General features: G+C 46.3%; 1 protein-coding gene across 20 annotated transcripts in view; it reads left to right on the forward strand.

The window, feature by feature from the left end:
• LOC120413005 (neurobeachin) overlaps positions 1-20,819 on the forward strand; it is a 283,022-nt gene that overhangs the window by 246,252 nt on the left and 15,951 nt on the right. For 4 of the 20 annotated variants that reach the window (XM_039573657.2, XM_039573684.2, XM_039573707.2 and 1 more), the window contains exons 12-21: positions 1,846-4,054; positions 4,132-4,557; positions 4,797-4,968; positions 11,417-12,052; positions 12,709-12,818; positions 13,393-13,638; positions 14,198-16,919; positions 16,981-17,324; positions 17,384-17,480; positions 17,536-17,732. In XM_039573657.2, coding sequence (XP_039429591.1) covers positions 1,846-4,054; positions 4,132-4,557; positions 4,797-4,968; positions 11,417-12,052; positions 12,709-12,818; positions 13,393-13,638; positions 14,198-16,919; positions 16,981-17,324; positions 17,384-17,480; positions 17,536-17,732 — 7,159 coding nt within the window. The remainder of the gene's footprint in view (positions 1-1,845; positions 4,055-4,131; positions 4,558-4,796; positions 4,969-11,416; positions 12,053-12,708; positions 12,819-13,392; positions 13,639-14,197; positions 16,920-16,980; positions 17,325-17,383; positions 17,481-17,535; positions 17,733-20,819) is intronic. The other 16 variants (XM_039573749.2, XM_039573778.2, XM_039573765.2 and 13 more) reach the window with 12 other exon arrangements.

A 20,819-nucleotide genomic window follows, 5' to 3' on the forward strand; every position in this document is an offset into this window, starting at 1 on the left:
CTGTGGAAAATTGTCCAAAAAATCCGAAAATGCATTCCGTTTTCCGATTCAAAATCATGTTCATTGAGAAAATCATGACACTTTGAGAAGTTTGAAATAATGACTATCATCAACATTTTCTTAACTATAGTTGACTAACTTTTTGAACTTTTCAAAATATTATGAAAAGTTCTTTTTGAGGTACTTTGAACACTTCTCTACCACGGTCAGTATGATTCTAAACCATTCCGTACGTATTTTAATTGTTCTTTTCATTTTGCGGAAAAATCGCAAACCTATCAAAATCACCCCGTTTTACGGTACTTGTAACAACGAAATCTTTTCGATCTTGTTAAAAAAACGCCTTTTACTTCGCCTTCTCTTCTTCTTGTTGCGCTCTTCTTTTCTTTTTTTCTGCGCTCTTTTTTCGCGCTTTTCTTCCTCTCACCCCGGATCCGGAATTAACACAAAAAGGCCCTGAAATTCAACCGGATTAACCACATACTACACTCCAAGCCTTCTTCTACTTACTTCCCAGAGAGGGTCTTTCGACGGCAGTTTTGTGGATGTGTTCTGCTCGGGCTTGTCCAGCTGCGCGGTGTGGTTTCTCAATTCTTCTCCGTCTCCGATCGTGCAAATTGATCGTTTCTGTGCTTTGAGGATGAGTTTTAGTTTTTTCGCCGCCATCTTGTTTTTTAGTTTTTTAGGTTCCTGGTTCTCTTCTGGTCAAATTTGTCGCCGCCTTACGCTCGGGGTGTTTCGCGTGTTCCGGCCCAGGGGGGGGGGGGGTATTCAGCGGCAAATCCCCTGTCCGACCTGTCACGTTCCGGCCTCTCCAACCAAACTTTCTCTTGCCCGGATTTTACTTGGACGTCCAGCTGGCCAAAGGGTTCGGCTAGTGATGCGACTCACCGGTCAATCGATCGACACGCGCTTTTTGACGGCCACCTTGTGCACGTCGGACCAACGACGTGCACCCTTCACGCAGGGCAAAATCAAACTCCACTCTCCTGCTTGCTTCTGGTTTGCTGTTGTCGACGGAACGGACGCGAAATATCTCCCTCGCGCTCTCTTTTTCTCTCGCTCTCGCAGGCTTGCCTCGTCTGTGGTGGTGATCGTTTTCCGGCGTGGCCAAGTTGACGTTGACAGCAGCTCGGGGCAAATTTACGCGATACAAAATATTTTCAAGCGACCACCATGGGCTGTTTGGAAAATCCTTTTCGAAGTCGATAGGTTCCAACATGGCCGTTTGGAAAAACTACTGGTCTGTTCGCTGCCCTTTACTGTGCCGCTACCTGCACCTGCGACTCTTCCAGTCGCCAAGCCTTCTCTTCCTCTTGAACACATGTTACTCATCTCTTCTTGCTTTACAAAAATCGCTTTACTTAAACCTATATTTCCAAACAATAAACATTTTTTTCTCTTGTTTGTTTATAGAACAATCCTTTCTCTTCTTCTTATTACCCAAATGGCGATTCACGATTCACAAATCCTTGCACTCAGTTTATCGCAAAAGCAAACACTTCCCAACTACAGGAGGCCGCAACTCTCACCTGCTGCCGGTTGCGGCACCATTTCCACTCGCGCCAGATTATCCGAAAACGGATTTTAGACTATTTGTTTAATCGCTTTTTCAAGTCGAGTTTTGTGAACCTTGTTTAACTTTTGGCGCCAAAAACAAACGACTCCAAAACAAAACGTTCAAACACTCATGTGTTGCAAGAAAAAAATCAAGCAAAGCTGCTGTAAAATTTTGAGGGATAGGAAAGTAAGCTACACTGGAACAAATCTTTACACTAAATTGTTAATCGAAACAACGAAATGTCACTAAATTCCCAAATATCTTTCTCTTCCCACCATCTCTAGACGCAAGTACGACGTCATGTCCCCACACAACCTGTACACGCTGCTCGCCGAGCGGCTCCTCCTGTACGAAGAATCCCTGTCGCTACCGACGTACAACGTGCTGTACGAAATCATGACCGAGCACATCTCGCAGCAGATTCTGTACGCCAAGCACCCCGAACCGGAAAGCCACTACCGGCTCGAGAACCCAATGATCCTAAAAGTGGTCGCGACGCTAATCCGCCAGTCCAAGCAGAGCGAACAGCTGCTCGAGGTGAAGAAGCTGTTCCTGTCCGACATGACGCTGCTCTGTAACAACAACCGCGAGAACCGCCGGACGGTGCTGCAGATGAGCGTGTGGCAGGAGTGGTTGATCGCGATGGCGTACATCCACCCGAAGAACTCCGAGGAGCAGAAGCTTTCGGACATGGTGTACTCGCTGTTCCGGATGTTGCTGCACCACGCGATCAAGTACGAGTACGGCGGGTGGCGCGTCTGGGTGGACACGCTGGCGATCGTGCACTCGAAGGTTTCGTACGAGGAGTTTAAGCTGCAGTTTGCGCAGATGTACGAGCACTACGAGAAGCACCGGACGGACAACATTACGGATCCGGCGCTGCGGCAGCAGCGGCCCATCAGCACGATCAGTGGCTGGGAGCGTGGGGCTGGAGGGACGGGTGGTGATCGCGGAGGAGGAGGAGGAGATGACGGAGGAGGTGGAGCGGAGAAGGGGGAAGTGGCGGCGATCGAAGCGAAGAAGTGTGTGTGCGAGCCGGAAGATGCGGAGGTTGGGGGGAAGGTGGATGGGAAGCGGGTTGTGGAGAACGGGCACGATCTCGAGGAGGATCTGGAGGAAGAAGAGGAGGAGGAGGAAGAAGAGATGATGGAGGAGGAGCCGATGGGTTCGGAGGAGGAGGATGAGTCGGAGGATTGCTCGCAGAGCGAGCTGAAGAAGGCGATGGAGATCGGCGCGTTGAAGGACAGCCAGGAGGTGTCCGAGCAGGTCGTGGGAACGATCGTGGAAGAGATCATCAGCAAGTCGGAAAGCATGCTGAAAGACCCGGAAGAGCTGGAGACGGAGGCGGCCTCGGAACAGACGACCTCGTCGCCGGTGATCAAGGATGAGGAGATCGAGCTGGCCGTGAACGAAGTGGTGCAGGGAGTGCTTTCGCTCAAGACATCTAGTGCGGCGGCGACGGCTACCGGTGCGGAAGATGCGCTGAACAACAACAACAGCAGTCTGACGACGGACAGTGTTACGCAGAAGACTGATAGTGTAGCATCAAGTGCAATAACTAGTGGTAATAGTAACAATTTAAACAATAATAATCTAAGTAGCAATAGCGACGAGGAAGAGCTCGGCGAGCAAAGCGAAGAACAAGTCAAGGCGATGGTCGCGAGCATCGTCAACGAGCTGGTCGAGTGCAGCTTACGGGAAGACGGCGAAGAGCTGGAACAGGTAAGCAGCGACAGCTCAGAAGAAGTCGAAGCCCAGGTCAAGGAAGTGGTGGAATCCATCATCTCCGAAGCGGTGCTTCGAGCGGAGCAGATTTCAACGCCGGAACCCGAACAGATGAGCACGGAGTCCAGTCCGGAAAAGGAGATCTCGATCGTGAAGCTCGGAACTGTGTCCGAGGAAATTGCCAAATCCGAAGCGATCATTAAGGAGGAGTTCGAGGAGGTGGAAGACGAAGAGGATGAAGAAGTCGAGGAAGAGGAGGAGGAAGACGAGGATAGTGAAGTTCCGGACACGCCCGCTACCGTCGCGACCGTCATCAAGAATGACGCCATTAGCACGACAGTGCCAACCAATCTGCCTGCTGCTGTGGCCAAAAAGACGCATGCCTCAACGAGCACCGCCAGTGATCATGTCTACGAAGGTGGCGCCACTGGCGCCGTTCCTCAACCTACCGGCAAGCAACAGCGCTCCAAATCCGCCTCAACCCGGCCAATGTTCTCGCCGGGACCAACTCGGCCGCCGTTCCGGATCCCGGAGTTCAAGTGGTCCTACATCCACCAGCGGCTCCTGTCCGATGTTCTGTTCTCGCTCGAGACGGACATCCAGGTGTGGCGATCGCACTCGACCAAGAGTGTGCTCGACTTTGTCAACTCGGCCGAGAATGCGATCTTCGTGGTGAACACGGTCCATCTGATCTCGCAGCTGGCGGACAATCTGATCATTGCGTGTGGGGGGTTGCTTCCACTGCTGGCGAGTGCAACGTCACCGAATGTAAGTATTCTTGGTTCTAGGCTTAAGAAGTTTCAAACGTAACCTAAATTTCATTTAACCATTCTTTTTCAACCCAGTCGGAGCTCGACGTCCTCGAACCAACCCAGGGCATGCCCCTGGACGTGGCCGTGTCCTTCCTCCAACGTCTGGTCAACATGGCCGACGTGCTCATCTTCGCCAGCTCGCTCAACTTTGGCGAACTCGAAGCCGAGAAGAACATGTCCAGCGGCGGCATCCTGCGCCAGTGCCTGCGCCTCGTGTGCACCTGTGCCGTCCGGAACTGCCTCGAGTGCAAGGAGCGCACGCGCGGCCTCTACAACGGAATGTCCCTGAAGGACATTCCCGGCGGGGCGCACCTGCAAGCGCTCATCCGAGGAGCTCAAACGACGTCGAAGACAATCATCGAGTCGCTGTCGGGGCCGATGAGCCCCGTCAAGGACCCGGAGAAGCTGCTCCAGGACATGGACATCAACCGGCTGCGGGCCGTCATCTATCGGGACGTGGTAAGTACGGCGCATCCGCACAAAATTCAAACGGTTTCACTCGGGTAAAATTTGCCCGACATCGAGCCTTTGTCGGTCCGACCAACAGGAATCATGCAGATTTTTTACGGGGTTCTCAACTTCAACGTTTGAATTTTGTGTGCCGGTTTCCAGTTTGCCGGCCCTCCCTTGTTCCCCCACCCTCCCCCTCTTCCGACCGCCGGCGGACGTAAGGACCGTTTTTAATGGTTAATCTAAAGAAACGCCTGTTCCAGGAGGAAACCAAGCAAGCCCAGTTCCTGTCGCTGGCCATCGTGTACTTCATCTCGGTGCTGATGGTCTCCAAGTACCGGGACATCCTGGAGCCCCCGCCGGAGCTGCAGATCCACCGGAACTCGTCGCCGGTGATGCAGCGCGCCACGCCCACCCAAGGTAGGTCCAACAACTTCCGAACGCCGTCTCGCTGTCCCTTTCTATCAATCTTCCCTCCCCCGCTCTCTATTGCCGTCGCTCTGAACGTTCTTCCTTTTCAACCGGGAATCGTCTCGCTTTACCGTTACCCGATTTAGCTGCTTTGTATTTGTTCCCCTGCCCCTCTGTGTTCACCCCGCCTTCGTTCCTGGTCCTGCTGCTTCCACTTCCGGAAGATTTTTCGATGTGGTCCAGATTTTACTTGTTTGCGCGTGAATTTTGTACGATGTTTAGTTTGACAGCTTCCGGCAGGATTGCCGGCAGTTTGTTCCGTTCTGTTGACCCTTTTTAGTTCATTGCCTATGCATTTTGCGTGAATATTCGTCTCAGTATGCAATATATGCAAAGTGATTAGCCCTTTGTGCAACACACTTGTTGTTGTTTGGCAGCTTTGACAGCTGTGCGCGTAGAGGTTGAATAATTAGTTCGACGAAAGAAACTGTTATAACTTTCTTGGAATAAACGTTCTCCAAATCAATTTTCTTGAAACACTTTCACACGAGTAATTTTTAATCGACACTGAGATGACCTGGATATCCGCATCATTGATTCGAATTTAAGCTTCTCCAACTTGGAGTTTTTCATTTAAATTATTACATCCTAAATTTCAATTCGCGTCTGGTCAGGACAAAAGTTAATTAACGCCGACCGCACATTTACCCACCCTCGGAACCAGAATCTACGCGGGCGCGCGCGTTTCGTAACCGCCTAATTCAAAATGATGACTCTCATTATCGGAGCGGGCGAAACGCCGGCGTTTGTGTGGTGAAGCTTTGCTATTATGGCGCAAAGTTTGCTTATTAGTTTTTGTGCGAAGCGCTAATCTCTGCCTTTGGATGGGGTGAAAATGGGTTTGGTAGAAGGGGATTAGAAATTGAATCGAGATGGTATTATTGGGACTTTTCAGATTTCTCAGTTTGTTTGTCAATATTTGTCGTGCAATAAAAAAAAAACAAATTATTTCAAAATTTCACTATTTAACCCTTTACAACACAACCGCATCTGGACGGGGTTCGATCTAAAAATACGCCAAAAATCCATTTTCAAACCAATTTCAAACTATTGTCACCAATCAAAGTGCCCAAAATATCAATGAGTTAACGATATGTTCACCAAGGTTATTAACTAGAGGTGGGCAAAAAAAGAGCGAACCGCTCAAAGAGCCGGTTCACTGAAAAGAGCGAACGAGCCGTGGCTCACAAGAAAAGAACCGCGGTTCTTTTTTAACTCTTGTCTATTGAATGAACCGTTTCAAGACGGCATGATTTTTGTTCTGAATATAATTTATTGAATTAAAAAAAATAGTATTAAACTTGTTTTTGAGAATTGAAAATGCAATTTCAAATATGTCAATGCTTATAAAAAATAATCCCAAAAGTAAATTATTTGTATATTAAAGTGTTACCGGAATACAAATTTGAGCATTTCAAATTGCATAATTTGTGAAATATTACCTAAATTCTTCTGAATAGTTCAGAGATTTTGAAAAAAATCATTTTGTCCGATTAAACTTCAGCGTTTATAGAAAAGAGTTCACAGAATATTTTCTTCCAATAAAATATCAGCATTAGTTCAATTCTTGCCGTAATAAACGCAATTTTAAAATTAATTGCATTTTTTCAGCATCCTAGATTTATGTTTGTATGCCATTCAACTACACGAATGTTTAGGTTCGAGTAGAAATCTTGACATAAAATCTACCATGAAGGATGGTTTTCAAGGCCTCTTATCAATTTCAGTTTTGAATTTTGTTAATCAAATATTTTTTTTTTTTAACTTTTTTAAAACTTCATCATCCCGGTACGAGAATCGAACTCACAACCTCTGGATTGGAAACCCAGCACGCCGCTAGTCGAAACCCATCCCCTACCGGTCAGTATTCCCAGTGAGCATATTTACTCTTTTAAGGGATCTGACTTTGCCGAGCTAGACAGGAATCGAACCCATCACCTTCCGCTTACAAGGCGAAACCCGTAACCTCACGGCCACGGAAGTCCAATGTGAAATAATTTATAAAATCACACGATTCTTTAAATAAAACCCTTTCATTTGAAAATTTGAAAAAGAGCGAAAGAGCCGTTTAAAAGAGCGGCTCTTTTAAATGAACGAACGAAAACGAGCGGCTCCTAAAAAAAAGCGGTTTTGCCCACCTCTATTATTAACGATAAAATTATCGAGGCTCGATAACGATAGTCTTTCGCCGATAATGGGCGATAACTCATTTTTTTAATCTTTCAAAAATCGATTAATTCAACCATATCATGTTAAATTTTCAGTGCTTTCACTAAGAACATATTTTTTCAAAATCTAGTAAGTTTCAAAGTGAAATATGTACTCGAAGTTGTTCACAAAATACCGTATTTTTCGAAAGTACTCAAATTTTCAAAATTTGCAATCAAAGAAAGCGAAATTTTGCGTGCTTTTTTACTTTATTAGATTTTTTTAGAAAATAAGAAAAAAATCACAAATTACCGTATTTTTTCGAAATTATTAAAAAATTTCAAAATATGCAAAATGGGTATCAAACGAAGCGAAATTTTGTATGCTTTTTCATTTTATTCAAGTTTTTTTTCGTAAAATACTTATTTTTTATGCAAAATACCGTATTTTTTAGGAAATACTATTTTTTTAAATATGCAATACGGGTTTGAAAAACGCAAAATGTTGTGTGATATGAAACAAACACAATTTTAATGTATGTATGAAACATGCAAAATTTCGCTTCATTTGCTACCCATATTGCATATTTTGAAAACTTGAGTATATTCGAAAAATACGGATATATGTGAAAATTCTAGTATTTTCCAAAAAAAACTTTAATAAATTGAAAAAGCATGCAAAATTTCGCTTCGTTTGAAACTTTTATTGCATATTTTCCAACAACAAAAAACTCTAACAAATTGAAAAAGCATACGAAATTTCAATTTTTTTAATACCCATGCAAATTATGAAAAATTGAGTATTTTCGATAAAATACAGTATTTTTTGAAATTTCAGTATTTTACAGAAAAAAAAACTTTAGAAAAGTGAAAGAAACGTACCAAATTTCGTTTCGTTTGATACCTATATTGTAAATTATAAAAAATTGAAAAAAATGACTTTCGAAAAAATAAATAAAAAAAAAAGATTTTTTTTTGAAGGACCTGTAAGCTGTTTCTTTCATGTTTATAGGACCTTTTCCAAGAAAATCTCTAGGAATATTGATGTTTCTTGGGCGTCAAATTTTCCCGGGTTTCGAATTTCCCGGTAAACGGGAAAAATATATTTTGAAATCTCGGGAATTCCAGGGATCCAGGGATATTTTTGAAATGGTAATAAAACCATTTTCAATACATTTGATAAGATTTTAAAGCTTCAAATCATAGAATTAGTTGATAACAATCAACTGGTGATAATCTAGACTACAATCTACACATAGACAGTATTTTAAAGGCAACTTTTGAGATTTTTTTTTGTTTTTATGTATTTTAAAGTGCTTCGGATTTTAGAACAATTATCCACAGTTTTTATGTAATGTAATCCAGATGAAATTAGCTTCTTGTAAGTAAATTTATTTTATTCATTCAAACATATTTTTTTCTGATATGGCTTCAACAGCTGTTTGAATTCATGACATTTGTCCAGATTCCAGAAGTATAAAAAAAATTAAATTATCTATTGCCCTACTCAATTACTTTAAAAGTTATATCGATTGCTTAGTTTTCAACTTTTTTTTTGGACCAAAATATCATATTTTACAATTTCGGGAAAACCAGTCCAAAATAAAAAAAATCTCGGGATTCCGGAAATTGCGGTTTTGGAAAAATCCCGGGAATTTTGTCCTGGTAAATCCCGAGATGGACGCACTAGATACTTCAACAGAATTTAGCACAATTCAAAAAACCAAAGTTTTTTCAATGTTTTTGCCAAACTGGTCATGTTTGTAAAGTAACACCTTCCTACGGTATTAGGATCCTTTTCGATCCTTTTGAAAATTAAATTCGCCATAACTAGAGCCATGCTAGAGCCTTGAAATTTCCTGACGTTAAATTAATAATTTAATTCTACAAAACAAATAAAATGTAGGATAGCGTCTAGAAAATAGACCTGATTTGTTTTATTATTTTTTTTTTAGTTTATGATCTCCTTTCCGAAATTAACCTGGAAAACCAAATTTAGTCCAGATTATCACAACCGAAAAAATACATTTTTGAAACCCCAACATTGATGACCTGAATCGCCAGCAAATTTCAACCAATCAAGATGTTTTTGATTGCAAAAAATAAAAAAAATGTTTATTGGACCTTTAAAAAAAACTCTAGAAATTCATTCATTGAATTATCATTGATCCGATATCTTTAGCAATAAAGAATAGATAACAAATCTGTTTCAATTTTTGACGTATCTTTCAGATATTTTCGATTATTATTTCAAATGGTTCTATCAGCATTTTGAAAAAAATATTGTGCAATTCAAGGAATAATTTGTTGTAGATTCTTCCACCGAAAATCATTTTGATTACCAAAAACAAAACATAACACAAACCATTTACTCGAGTTTATATATGTTTCAGATATTCTTGGAATGACCTTTGACTGAAGAAATGTTCGTCGAAACAACGTGCTTCATAATAGTGTTTGAAAATTGAGGTAAGATTTTAAGTTTTTATTTTACACCGAATTTAACTAATCGATTGCCTTCTATAATGATTTCAATTGGTCCTTTAATTTATTCTTTTGTAACCACATTATGTAATTGAAAGCCACTAATAAGTCGACGTCGTCGCCGGAGCAAGAGTCTGCGAAAGGCAAAACAAATGACCACCCCGCTTCTGCATCTAATGACGATTGATGCGGCGACTGTTCCATACCACAATAGAGTCTGGAAGCTCAGCTTAGTCGCCCGTGTAACTCCCTCTTCCATGAATTTCCCCCCGTTTCCTGGGATTTATCAGGCGCGACCAGCAAAGACGCCGCACATTAACACCAATCGTCTATCAAATTTCGTCTCCCTTTTGTCACGATACGACTTTTTCTTGCGATGCACATTTGAAAAAAATGTTTAATTTTAGCTCAGTTTTTGTCTATTTCAAATCTTTTGCGAGTGGTTTTGTGTAAGCGTGTAGTGTATAAACAAACGGCTGTCATTCTACAAAAAACTCCCAGTTGAAACTGGCAAAGTTGAAGATCGCTCTACATCGAGCTTTACTTTGCTAATGTCGGCCCTACAAACGAAAAAGAAACTTCTTTGCTTTTTGCCAAAATGATCGATTTAGACAATTTTGAACATGTTTTCAAGGTAAAACTTTTTACTGTGTACAGAAACTAGGAAGGAGACTTCCGGGGAAATTGTCCCAGTATAAAAACAAAGGCAAAATACACACCAGCACAAATGCTTCCGTTACCAGTTTTTCTCGTTTTTTTACGATGTGGGAAACTAAAACACACCCACCAACACAAGTCAACGCGAGACCATTTCCCGGAGAGTTCATGGGTCCAGTCGACCACGGCATCATCAGCTCAAATCGAGCGTTTGAAAAGCTTCCTCCCGTTTGTTGTGTTTTCCTCCGATGGAATGAGACAGGGTAGAGTAAAGGAAGGGGAAAACCTCGAGAATTACTGAGGGAGGAAAAAAGAAAAGCGAAAGTCGAGCCTTGGCTGCTGAATAATTGATGCTGATGAGCGTGTCTTAATTTTCTCACTGGACCAAGGAAATAATGACCATTGGTGGGCCCCCGTCCACCAGATGTTGGTGGCGTCGGGAACTTGGTCAGCTGGAAAATCGATAAAGGTTGAAATTAAATGGTGAATCTTGTAGTAAACAAAGAGCTGTCACTTTAACAAACTAAAAAAACACTATCTTGACATTTTTAGTAAATGTCGGACCGACAAGCTAAAACAATGCACATTTTTCATGGGGTTAACTCTCGTAGCAACCTTTGAAAAGGCCTTCTTCGCTTCTCTTTTGTTTGCAGTTTTGTTTTAATGAGTTCCCTTTTATTTACGCTTAGTATCTCTCCACTTACCGATGTCAACCCGCTAGATATGTGTGCGTGTGTTTGATCCCGCTGCTCTCCTTCTTCTTCTTGTAACCACTACTTCTACTACCACTACTACTCTCATGCCGCCGCCAGCGAAAAATTTCGTGACCAAAAAAAACAATATAAAAATGCAATTCCCTCTCCCTTCTTTCTTTTCTCTCTCTCCCTTTTTGTACTACCGAAAATTCTCTCATGCTGCCCGCGCGCTTGTTCCCTCTCACCACTTCTAACAAAAAACCAAATAAACAATTGTAACCATGGTAACCAATCGTGTGTGATGACGAAAACAATCACCGCTCGTGCTCCCAACTGCGTATCGCTCTCTACTCACACCAATACACACAACAAAAACAACTGTCAAACTCGCACACACACACACTGGTTCAAAAGACTCGAGCAATCGTCCGCTGTTTCCGCAATGGTCGCACCACGTGTACCCACAGTTCCTACCGGGGTCGCATCCGAACCACCAGACGGCGGCGGCCGCGGCTCCGTCGGCATCGTTGGTGGCCGCTGCGGCGGCCGCAGCAGCAGCAGCCGCCGCCTCTGGTCAGACCAATAACGGCGCCGGCCAGGCCAGCCTGCAGCTGATGCACCACGGCAGCAACAATACAATCACTTCTTCGTCCTCGCAAACGACCTCGTCCTCGTCGTCGTTGGGACTGAACGGAAACAATGGCAACAATGGCCTCGGCGGACCCACGCTGAACGGACCGCCGATGGTTCCGATGATGGGTTCATACAATGGTAGCAGCACTACTAACGGTTATCCGGCCGACATGATCAACTGTTACACGGGAGCACAGGGGCATCACCATCACCAAGGGCAACAGCAGGCCCAACATAACCTAGCAAACAACAACTCCCTGACGGGAACCGGCGGGGGATTCCACCGGGGTGGACCCCGGTCCGCCGTCGGGTTGAACAATGGCCTCATCGGCCACTCGCTCGGAACGGCCACGGCCAAGCACGGGAAAGGACTGAATAACGGTGATAACCATATCTATCATTGTAACGGTATGACAGGTATCGTGTTTTGTTCCGGGCACAGCACCATGTGACGAACAATTCTTCCCATTTTATTTATCGCAAACAATTACTCTTTGTTTACCTTGTTTGACATTCGAAACGAATTTTGAGTTGATTTTTCTCTGTTTGTTTACCTCTCCCTCTCTGAGTGTGTGAGTGTATTTGTGTGTCGGAGCCCGAGCCCCCTCGAAAAAAAACAACAACACAATCACAACTGCACACGTTTCGGCGCCATTTTGTTTTCTTGTTTATCTATTGTTTACCTTTGTTAGCCCCCCTTTGCTCTGCCAGTTTAGTTGCTGCTCCCGCATTGATTTTAGGTTAATGTCGCGCAAATCCCTCCTTTAGTTTTGACACACTCACACAAACACGCCCCGCACTCTTCCCGTTCTCCCCCTCTCTCTTTCTCTAGCCGTCGTCACGTCATCGTCGTCACTCACACCCCCAGAATGAGAAAGTTCCACGCTTGGCGCACTCACACACACACACATTTGCACCACTCTCTGTCTCTGTTTTTTGACAGTTGTCCCCCCTCCTTTGTTATTGTGTATCGAAGTTTTGATTTTCTTATGTTTTTTTACAAACAATAATAAACACGGCGTAACTTTTTGACAGCTCGCCCTAATGTATTTTTGTGCTCGAAATTTTTTCAGGCAATCGCTCGCTCCAAGATGGCGACTACGAGGTCATCGTGGTGGACGAGAACAATAGCTCCGTGATTGCCGACAACGAGTCTCACTCGAGTGGACCGCTGTCGATCAAGGTGAGTGACGTTTCGTAGAAAAACATAATGTTGAAAATCGCGCATTTTCCGAATGATTTGCTCTGATTGGTCGTACGGTCGTTTTGTTGATCGCTGTCGCCATAATGGCGGATGCAATAAAATAAATGGCAGCTGGATGAGACGCCATTATGGTCGTTGACAATTCGGTAGTGTTGTTATTTATTTTGTTCTTTATTGGGTTTACTTAATACTGCTAACTGTAATGTGCATGTTTTCAACATAAAGTTGGTTTCAATTCGAGTTGTTTATGCTACTGGTTGAATTTTTTTTCTACTTTTTATAAAGGTTTTTCTAAATTTATAAATTCTAATATTTTTACCTTTAAAAATACTTTTAGGTGATTTGAAAATTAATCAATTTATAGTTTGAATCATTCTGTCTTTTACATTTTAAATTATTTCTTCCTAATTCTCTTTCTAAATTTAACTTTTTTTTTGCAATCTGTAACTGCATGTCGTTTTCATTAATTTTCTTTCAATTTCTCGTAACACTTACACAACTGTACGGTGGGTATGTATAAAACTCAAAACACTCAAACTAATACCAATAAAAGGCCACAAGCTCGCGCCGCGAGTCATCGGTGTACGGATCTCCGTCGTCGTCCGTTCCGGCCTCGATTTCTCCGGACAAGGGCACCGTCGGCGGCGATGCCACCACTAACACTAGGTATCCGGCCACTACTACCACTATTACTACCACTAGCATAAGTACGGTCCAAGATCGGCCCCTGTCGCCTACTGCGATCGCCGCTGCCGCCGCCGCCACCAATCCAATCACACCGCAGAAGCCGTCGTCGAAGGTAAAAGAGGCTGAGTGTCAGAGCCCGCGATGTTTGTTTTTTGCATGTGTATTTCTCATGGCTTGCTTGTTGTCGTGTCCACCGTAGTTGTTCCGTTTACTGTTGATGCGGCTTAGTATTCATTTTAGGTTACACTCACACTCAAATGATCATCATTGTAACATAACGCATACATATATACAGTCACGAGTAGCTCGAATAACCCACGCGATCCACGAAGTCACACATACACTAAGAACTGACTGGCGGCTGTCAGCGCAAACGCGTGTTTACGAATTTGAAAGCAGTGTTATCGTTTTTAAGGTGTGCGTTACGCTTTCGGTTTTGTTATTAAACGAATTTTTGAACAGAAAATTCATTGTTCAATTTTAAGATCTTTAAAAAGTTGCATTTTTAATAAATTTGCAAAATCGAAGCGTAACGCTCTCTGTTCGTAAACACATGTTTGCGGTAACGCCTGCGGGATTGTTCCGTGCGAGTGAAACATCACCATTACACCTGCGTGTAACGAGCCACGTAACGAACGCTCGCTGAACAAATGCCCAATTTCCCCTTTCAGAGCGTCGATTCGGACGCCGCTTCGCTGAACCTCAACTCGACGGAGAATGACGCGCCAGAGGTGGAAACGTCCAGTGAGATCATGGCCGATGACAACAAGCCGACCAACTCGAACGACGAGAGCTGGACGGACGTCAACCTGAACGACGAAGGTCCAGCGGAGGTGGCCGCTTCCGGCATTGCAAGCATCGTCGGCAAGTCCCAGATGATGCAACGGGTGCAGGAGATTCCGCAGGGAGGTTCCCAGCAGGATCACAAGCTGGAGTCGGACATTTCGGTGGTGCGCGTTCCGGACAACTACCAGGGGCCGAGTTCGGTGGGAAGGGGCCCGCGTCCGGAGGATCTGAACCTGAAGGCACCGTTTGTGGGGCAGATTCCGATGGCGTTGCCGTCGCGGGAAGCCAGCTTGACGCAAAAGCTGGAGATTGCACTTGGGCCAGTTTGTCCGCTGCTGAGGGAGATCATGGTGGACTTTGCGCCGTTTTTGTCCAAGACGTTGGTGGGTTCGCACGGTCAGGAGCTGCTGATGGAGGGTAAGGGACTGACCACGTTCAAGAACAGTCACTCGGTGGTGGAGTTGGTGATGCTGCTGTGCTCGCAAGAGTGGCAGAACAGTCTGCAGAAGCACGCCGGGTTGGCGTTCATAGAGTTGATCAACGAGGGTAGGCTGCTGTCGCACGCCATGAAGGATCACATCGTGAGGGTTGCGAACGAGGCGGAGTTCATACTGAACCGGATGAGGGCGGACGATGTGCTGAAGCACGCTGACTTTGAGTCGCAGTGCGCGCAGACGCTGCTGGAGAGACGGGAGGAGGAGCGGATGTGTGATCATTTGATCACGGCGGCGAGGAGGCGGGACAACGTGATCGCGAGTCGGTTGCTGGAGAAGGTGCGGAACATTATGGGAAATCGGCACGGAGCGTGGGGAGACAGCAGTGGAGGCTATCAGAAGCAGATCTTCTGGAAGTTGGACGCCTGGGAAGATGACGCCCGGAGGAGGAAGCGAATGGTGCAGAACCCGCGAGGATCGAGCCATCCGCAGGCGACGTTGAAGGCTTCGCTGGAGAACGGAGGAGAGGAAGCCCGGGAAGCGAGTCGGGACGAGATCTACTCGCAGATTGCGGTGCCACGATCGCAACAACCCGACCTGCTAGACGATTCCGAACTGCTGATCGAGGATCGCGAACTCGACCTGGACCTCACCGGTCCCGTTAACATTAGCACCAAGGCGAAACTGATCGCACCCGGGCTGGTCGCCCCCGGCACCATGTCAATTACCTCCACCGAGATGTACTTCGAGGTGGACGAGGACAACGCCGAGTTCCAGGGCATCGATCAGGAGGTTCTGAAGTACTGCGATCACCTGCACGGCAAGTGGTACTTCTCGGAGATCCGAGCTATCTTCTCGCGTCGCTACCTGCTGCAGAACGTCGCGCTGGAGATTTTCCTCGCGAGTCGAACGTCGATCCTGTTCGCCTTCCCCGATCAACACACCGTCAAGAAGGTGATCAAGGCACTCCCACGAGTGGGCGTCGGCATCAAGTACGGTATCCCGCAGACGCGCCGAGCCTCGATGATGTCCCCGCGTCAGCTGATGCGCAACTCCAACATGACCCAGAAGTGGCAACGCCGCGAGATCTCCAACTTTGAGTATCTCATGTTCCTGAACACGATCGCCGGTAGGACGTACAACGACCTCAATCAGTACCCGGTGTTCCCGTGGGTCCTCACCAATTACGAATCCCGCGAGCTGGACCTCAGCCAACCGTCAAACTACCGAGATCTCTCGAAACCAATTGGTGCGCTCAACCCCTCTCGTCGCGAGTACTTTGAGGAGCGATACGAAAGCTGGGACACCCCCGGAATTCCGCCCTTCCACTACGGAACTCACTACTCGACGGCAGCCTTCGTGCTGAACTGGCTCATCCGGATGGAACCCTTCACGACCATGTTCCTCGCCCTGCAAGGCGGCAAGTTCGATCATCCCGACCGACTCTTCTCCTCGATCGCGCTCTCCTGGAAGAACTGCCAGCGTGACACGTCCGACGTCAAGGAACTCATCCCCGAGTGGTACTTCCTGCCGGAGATGTTCTACAACTCGTCGGACTACCGGCTCGGCCAGCGCGAAGACGGCGGCAACGTGCACGACGTGGAACTCCCACCGTGGGCCAAAACCCCCGAAGAGTTTGTCCGCATCAACCGGATGGCGCTCGAGTCCGAATTCGTGTCCTGTCAATTACACCAGTGGATCGACCTCATCTTTGGCTACAAACAGCGCGGCCCCGAGGCGATGCGTGCCACGAACGTGTTTTACTACCTCACGTACGAGGGCAGCGTCGACCTGGAGACCATCACCGACCCGGTCACGCGCGAAGCCATCGAGAACCAGATCAAAAACTTTGGCCAAACGCCGTCGCTGCTGCTGATGGAACCCCATCCCCCGCGGTCCTCGGCCATGCACCTCTCCCCGATGATGTTCAACACGATGCCGGACGACGTGTGCATGTCGCTCAAGTTCCACCTCAACTCGCCGATCATCCACATCTCGGCCAACACGTACCCACAGCTGCCACTGCCCTCGGTTGTGACCGTCACGGCGGGCCACCAGTTTGCCGTGAACCGCTGGAACTGCCAGTACACGGCGAGCATCCAGAGCCCGAGCTACGCGGAGTCGTCGCAGAGCGTGAACGCGAACCTGCCGCTGACGATGGATCCGCTGTTGTGTAAGTATCCTTTAAAGAGTCAAGAAGACACCCAAATAACCTCGTCGTTCTCGTTCTCTAGCCCAAATCAACGGCCACAACAGCAACAGCCAGCAGCGCGATCGGCGCCACCTCGGGGACAACTTTAGCCAAAAGCTGCGCATCAAGTCGAACTGCTACGTGACGACTGTGGACAGCCGCTTCCTGATTGCGTGCGGCTTTTGGGACAATAGTTTCCGGGTGTTTTCGACTGAGACGGCCAAGATCGTGCAGATCATCTTCGGGCACTTTGACGTGGTGACGTGCCTGTCGCGGTCGGAGTGTAACATCACGTCCGATTGTTACATCGCGTCCGGGTCGGCGGACTGTACGATCCTGCTGTGGCACTGGAATGCCCGCACGCAGAGCATCGTGGGAGAGGGAGAGGTGAGATTGTTTGGGGTTTGCTGGGAAGATGATTTCTAAAGCGATGTTTATTGTTACAGATTCCAACTCCTCGGGCAACGCTGACAGGTCACGAAACGTCCGTAACGTCGGTGGTTATCAGTGCCGAACTTGGACTGGTCGTTTCCGGATCGATAAGTAAGTTCTTAGTGACCTGATTCCTGACAGAACTAAACTGAATCACCATTTTCAGATGGTCCCGTGCTGGTGCACACGACGTTCGGCGATCTGCTGCGGTCGCTCGAGGCGCCCAAGGATTTCATCTCGCCGGAGAACATAACGCTCTCGCGCGAGGGCTTCATCGTGGTCAACTACGACGAGGGTAACGTGGCGGCGTACACCATCAACGGGAAGCTGCTGCGGCACGAGTCGCACAACGATAATCTGCAGGTAAGCACCGCCAGAGTGTTGTTGGACTCCTCGACGTCCAGCGAAAGAAAGATTTCTTTGGAATGACTTAGCTTTTCTAGGTCTAGAAAGGAGGCCTATACTCCACCAGGTTGAGCAGTATATCCCATATTACGTCATTCGCTTTTTGCTGCAATGCAACGGTGACTGGTTGCGTTTCAGATCGCTTCCACTTCCCTAACAGGGACGTAAACGTCAAGTATCTAAATGGAACGAATTGCTACCACTAATAGACTATGCTAGCTTTTGGTGTTGAGATTTTGGAATCAGTTATTAAACCAGTTTTTTTCATTCAAGGATCCACTTCACATGTTGTTCTAAACGACCTCCTTCGTATTGAACGCAGAATTCCATTCTGCTCTTCACTTCTTCAGTGATATTGACCTCCGTGAGCCACTCCCTCACTTTTTCGCTCGTTCAATAACGTTGTACCCGATCTTCCTCTGTTTATGTTTATGTACCATACTTGGATTTTCTAACGCCCACGTATGCTTATTGTTACGTTGTTTTTGGCGTTATTAGGACCAACTGTGTAAACCTGCGAGATGCTCAGATCATAGATCGCCAGAGCCAACTGGACCGAGTCGGCTAGGTTAACGAAACCATTGCCCAACAACGGTGCTTAAATGTTATGTTCTCTTTCGCCCGTGCGGTGATTCCCAGCACGCTGTGTCCAAACGCGAGACGCTGCATTTTTGCACAGTGCACAGTGTTCCGAATGGCAAAATTAAGTGGAATAAATTGATAACGCCTTTATTTGACGTCCTAGCCAAATGGTGTCTTCGGAAGAGTTGTTGTACTTGATAAGGGCTATCTTTTGAAGTTATTGACATACAGGGTGACGACATTCCAGGGTGTCAACCAAAAACTAACAAGATGACGTTGTAGGGCTTTGGTGTCTTCGGCAAAGCTGTAGAGGAAAAAAAGGTGCAGGTGGTTATGTTCTACATGACCAATATGACAAAGAACTTTGTACAAAACTCAAAAAATCATGCTATTTTTATTTATATTTTTTAATTCTTTGCCGATTTATGTAATCCTGAATAATTAATTCTAATTTAATTTATTCAATCAATGGCACCGGTAGAACCTTCTCTCAGGGTCATGGCCACTCCGGGTGTGGCCAATCCTGTCAAAATGGACATTTTCATCACAAGTATCAAAAACCATGAATTTTGATACCCATATTGTCCCAAGTCGTATGGTTCGATAAATCTCTCTGGTAGAACCTTCCCTCAGGGCCATGGCCACTCCGGGTGTGGCCAATCCTGTCAAAATGGCCATTTTAATCACCAGTATCAAAAACCATGAATTTTGATACCCATATTGCCCCAAGTCGTATGGTTCGATAAATGTCCCCCCGGTAGAACCTTCCCTACGGGCCATGGCCACTCCGGGTGTGGCTAATCCTGTCAAAATGGCCATTTTAATCACCAGTATCAAAAACCATGAATTTTGATACCCATATTGCCCCAAGTCGTATGGTTCGATAAATGTCCCCCCGGTAGAACCTTCCCTCAGGGCCATGGCCACTTCAGGTGTGGCCAATCCTGTCAAAATGGCCATTTTCATCACCAGTATCAAAAACCATGAATTTTGATACCCATATTGTCCCAAGTCGTATGGTTCGATAAATGTCCCCCCGGTAGAACCTTCCCTCAGGGCCATGGCCACTCCGGGTGTGGCCAATCCTGTCAAAATGGCCATTTTCATCACCAGTATCAAAAACCATGAATTTTGAAACCCATATTGCCCCAAGTCGTATGGTTCGATAAATATCCCCCCGGTAGAACCTTCCCTACGGGCCATGGCCACTCCGGGTGTGGCCAATCCTGTCAAAATGGCCATTTTAATCACCAGTATCAAAAACCATGAATTTTGATACCCATATTGCCCCAAGTCGTATGGTTCGATAAATGTCCCCCCGGTAGAACCTTCCCTACGGGCCATGGCCACTCCGGGTGTGGCCAATCCTGTCAAAATGGCCATTTTCATCACCAGTATCAAAAACCATGAATTTTGATACCCATATTGCCCCAAGTCGTATGGTTCGATAAATGTCCCCCCGGTAGAACCTTCCCTACGGGCCATGGCCACTCCGGGTGTGGCCAATCCTGTCAAAATGGCCATTTTAATCACCAGTATCAAAAACCATGAATTTTGATACCCATATTGCCCCAAGTCGTATGGTTCGATAAATGTCCCCCCGGTAGAACCTTCCCTCAGGGCCATGGCCACTTCGGGTGTGGCCAATCCTGTCAAAATGGCCATTTTCATCACCAGTATCAAAAACCATGAATTTTGATACCCATATTGTCCCAAGTCGTATGGTTCGATAAATGTCCCCCCGATAGAACCTTCCCTCAGGGCCATGGCCACTCCGGGTGTGGCCAATCCTGTCAAAATGGCCATTTTAATCACCAGTATCAAAAACCATGAATTTTGATACCCATATTGCCCCAAGTCGTATGGTTCGATAAATGTCCCCCCGGTAGAACCTTCCCTACGGGCCATGGCCACTCCGGGTGTGGCCAATCCTGTCAAAATGGCCATTTTAATCACCAGTATCAAAAACCATGAATTTTGATACCCATATTGCCCCAAGTCGTATGGTTCGATAAATGTCCCCCCGGTAGAACCTTCCCTACGGGCCATGGCCACTCCGGGTGTGGCCAATCCTGTCAAAATGGCCATTTTCATCACAAGTATCAAAAACCATGAATTTTGATACCCATATTGTCCCAAGTCGTATGGTTCGATAAATCTCCCCCGGTAGAACCTTCCCTCAGGGCCATGGCCACTCCGGGTGTGGCCAATCCTGTCAAAATGGCCATTTTAATCACCAGTATCAAAAACCATGAATTTTGATACCCATATTGCCCCATGTCGTATGGTTCGATAAATGTCCCCCCGGTAGAACCTTCCCTACGGGCCATGGCCACTCCGGGTGTGGCCAATCCTGTCAAAATGGCCATTTTAATCACCAGTATCAAAAACCATGAATTTTGATACCCATATTGCCCCAAGTCGTATGGTTCGATAAATGTCCCCCCGGTAGAACCTTCCCTC

The sequence above is a fragment of the Culex pipiens genome, chromosome 1, assembly GCF_016801865.2.
Source record: "Culex pipiens pallens isolate TS chromosome 1, TS_CPP_V2, whole genome shotgun sequence".
In the NCBI taxonomy this organism is placed as follows: Eukaryota; Metazoa; Arthropoda; class Insecta; order Diptera; family Culicidae; genus Culex; species Culex pipiens.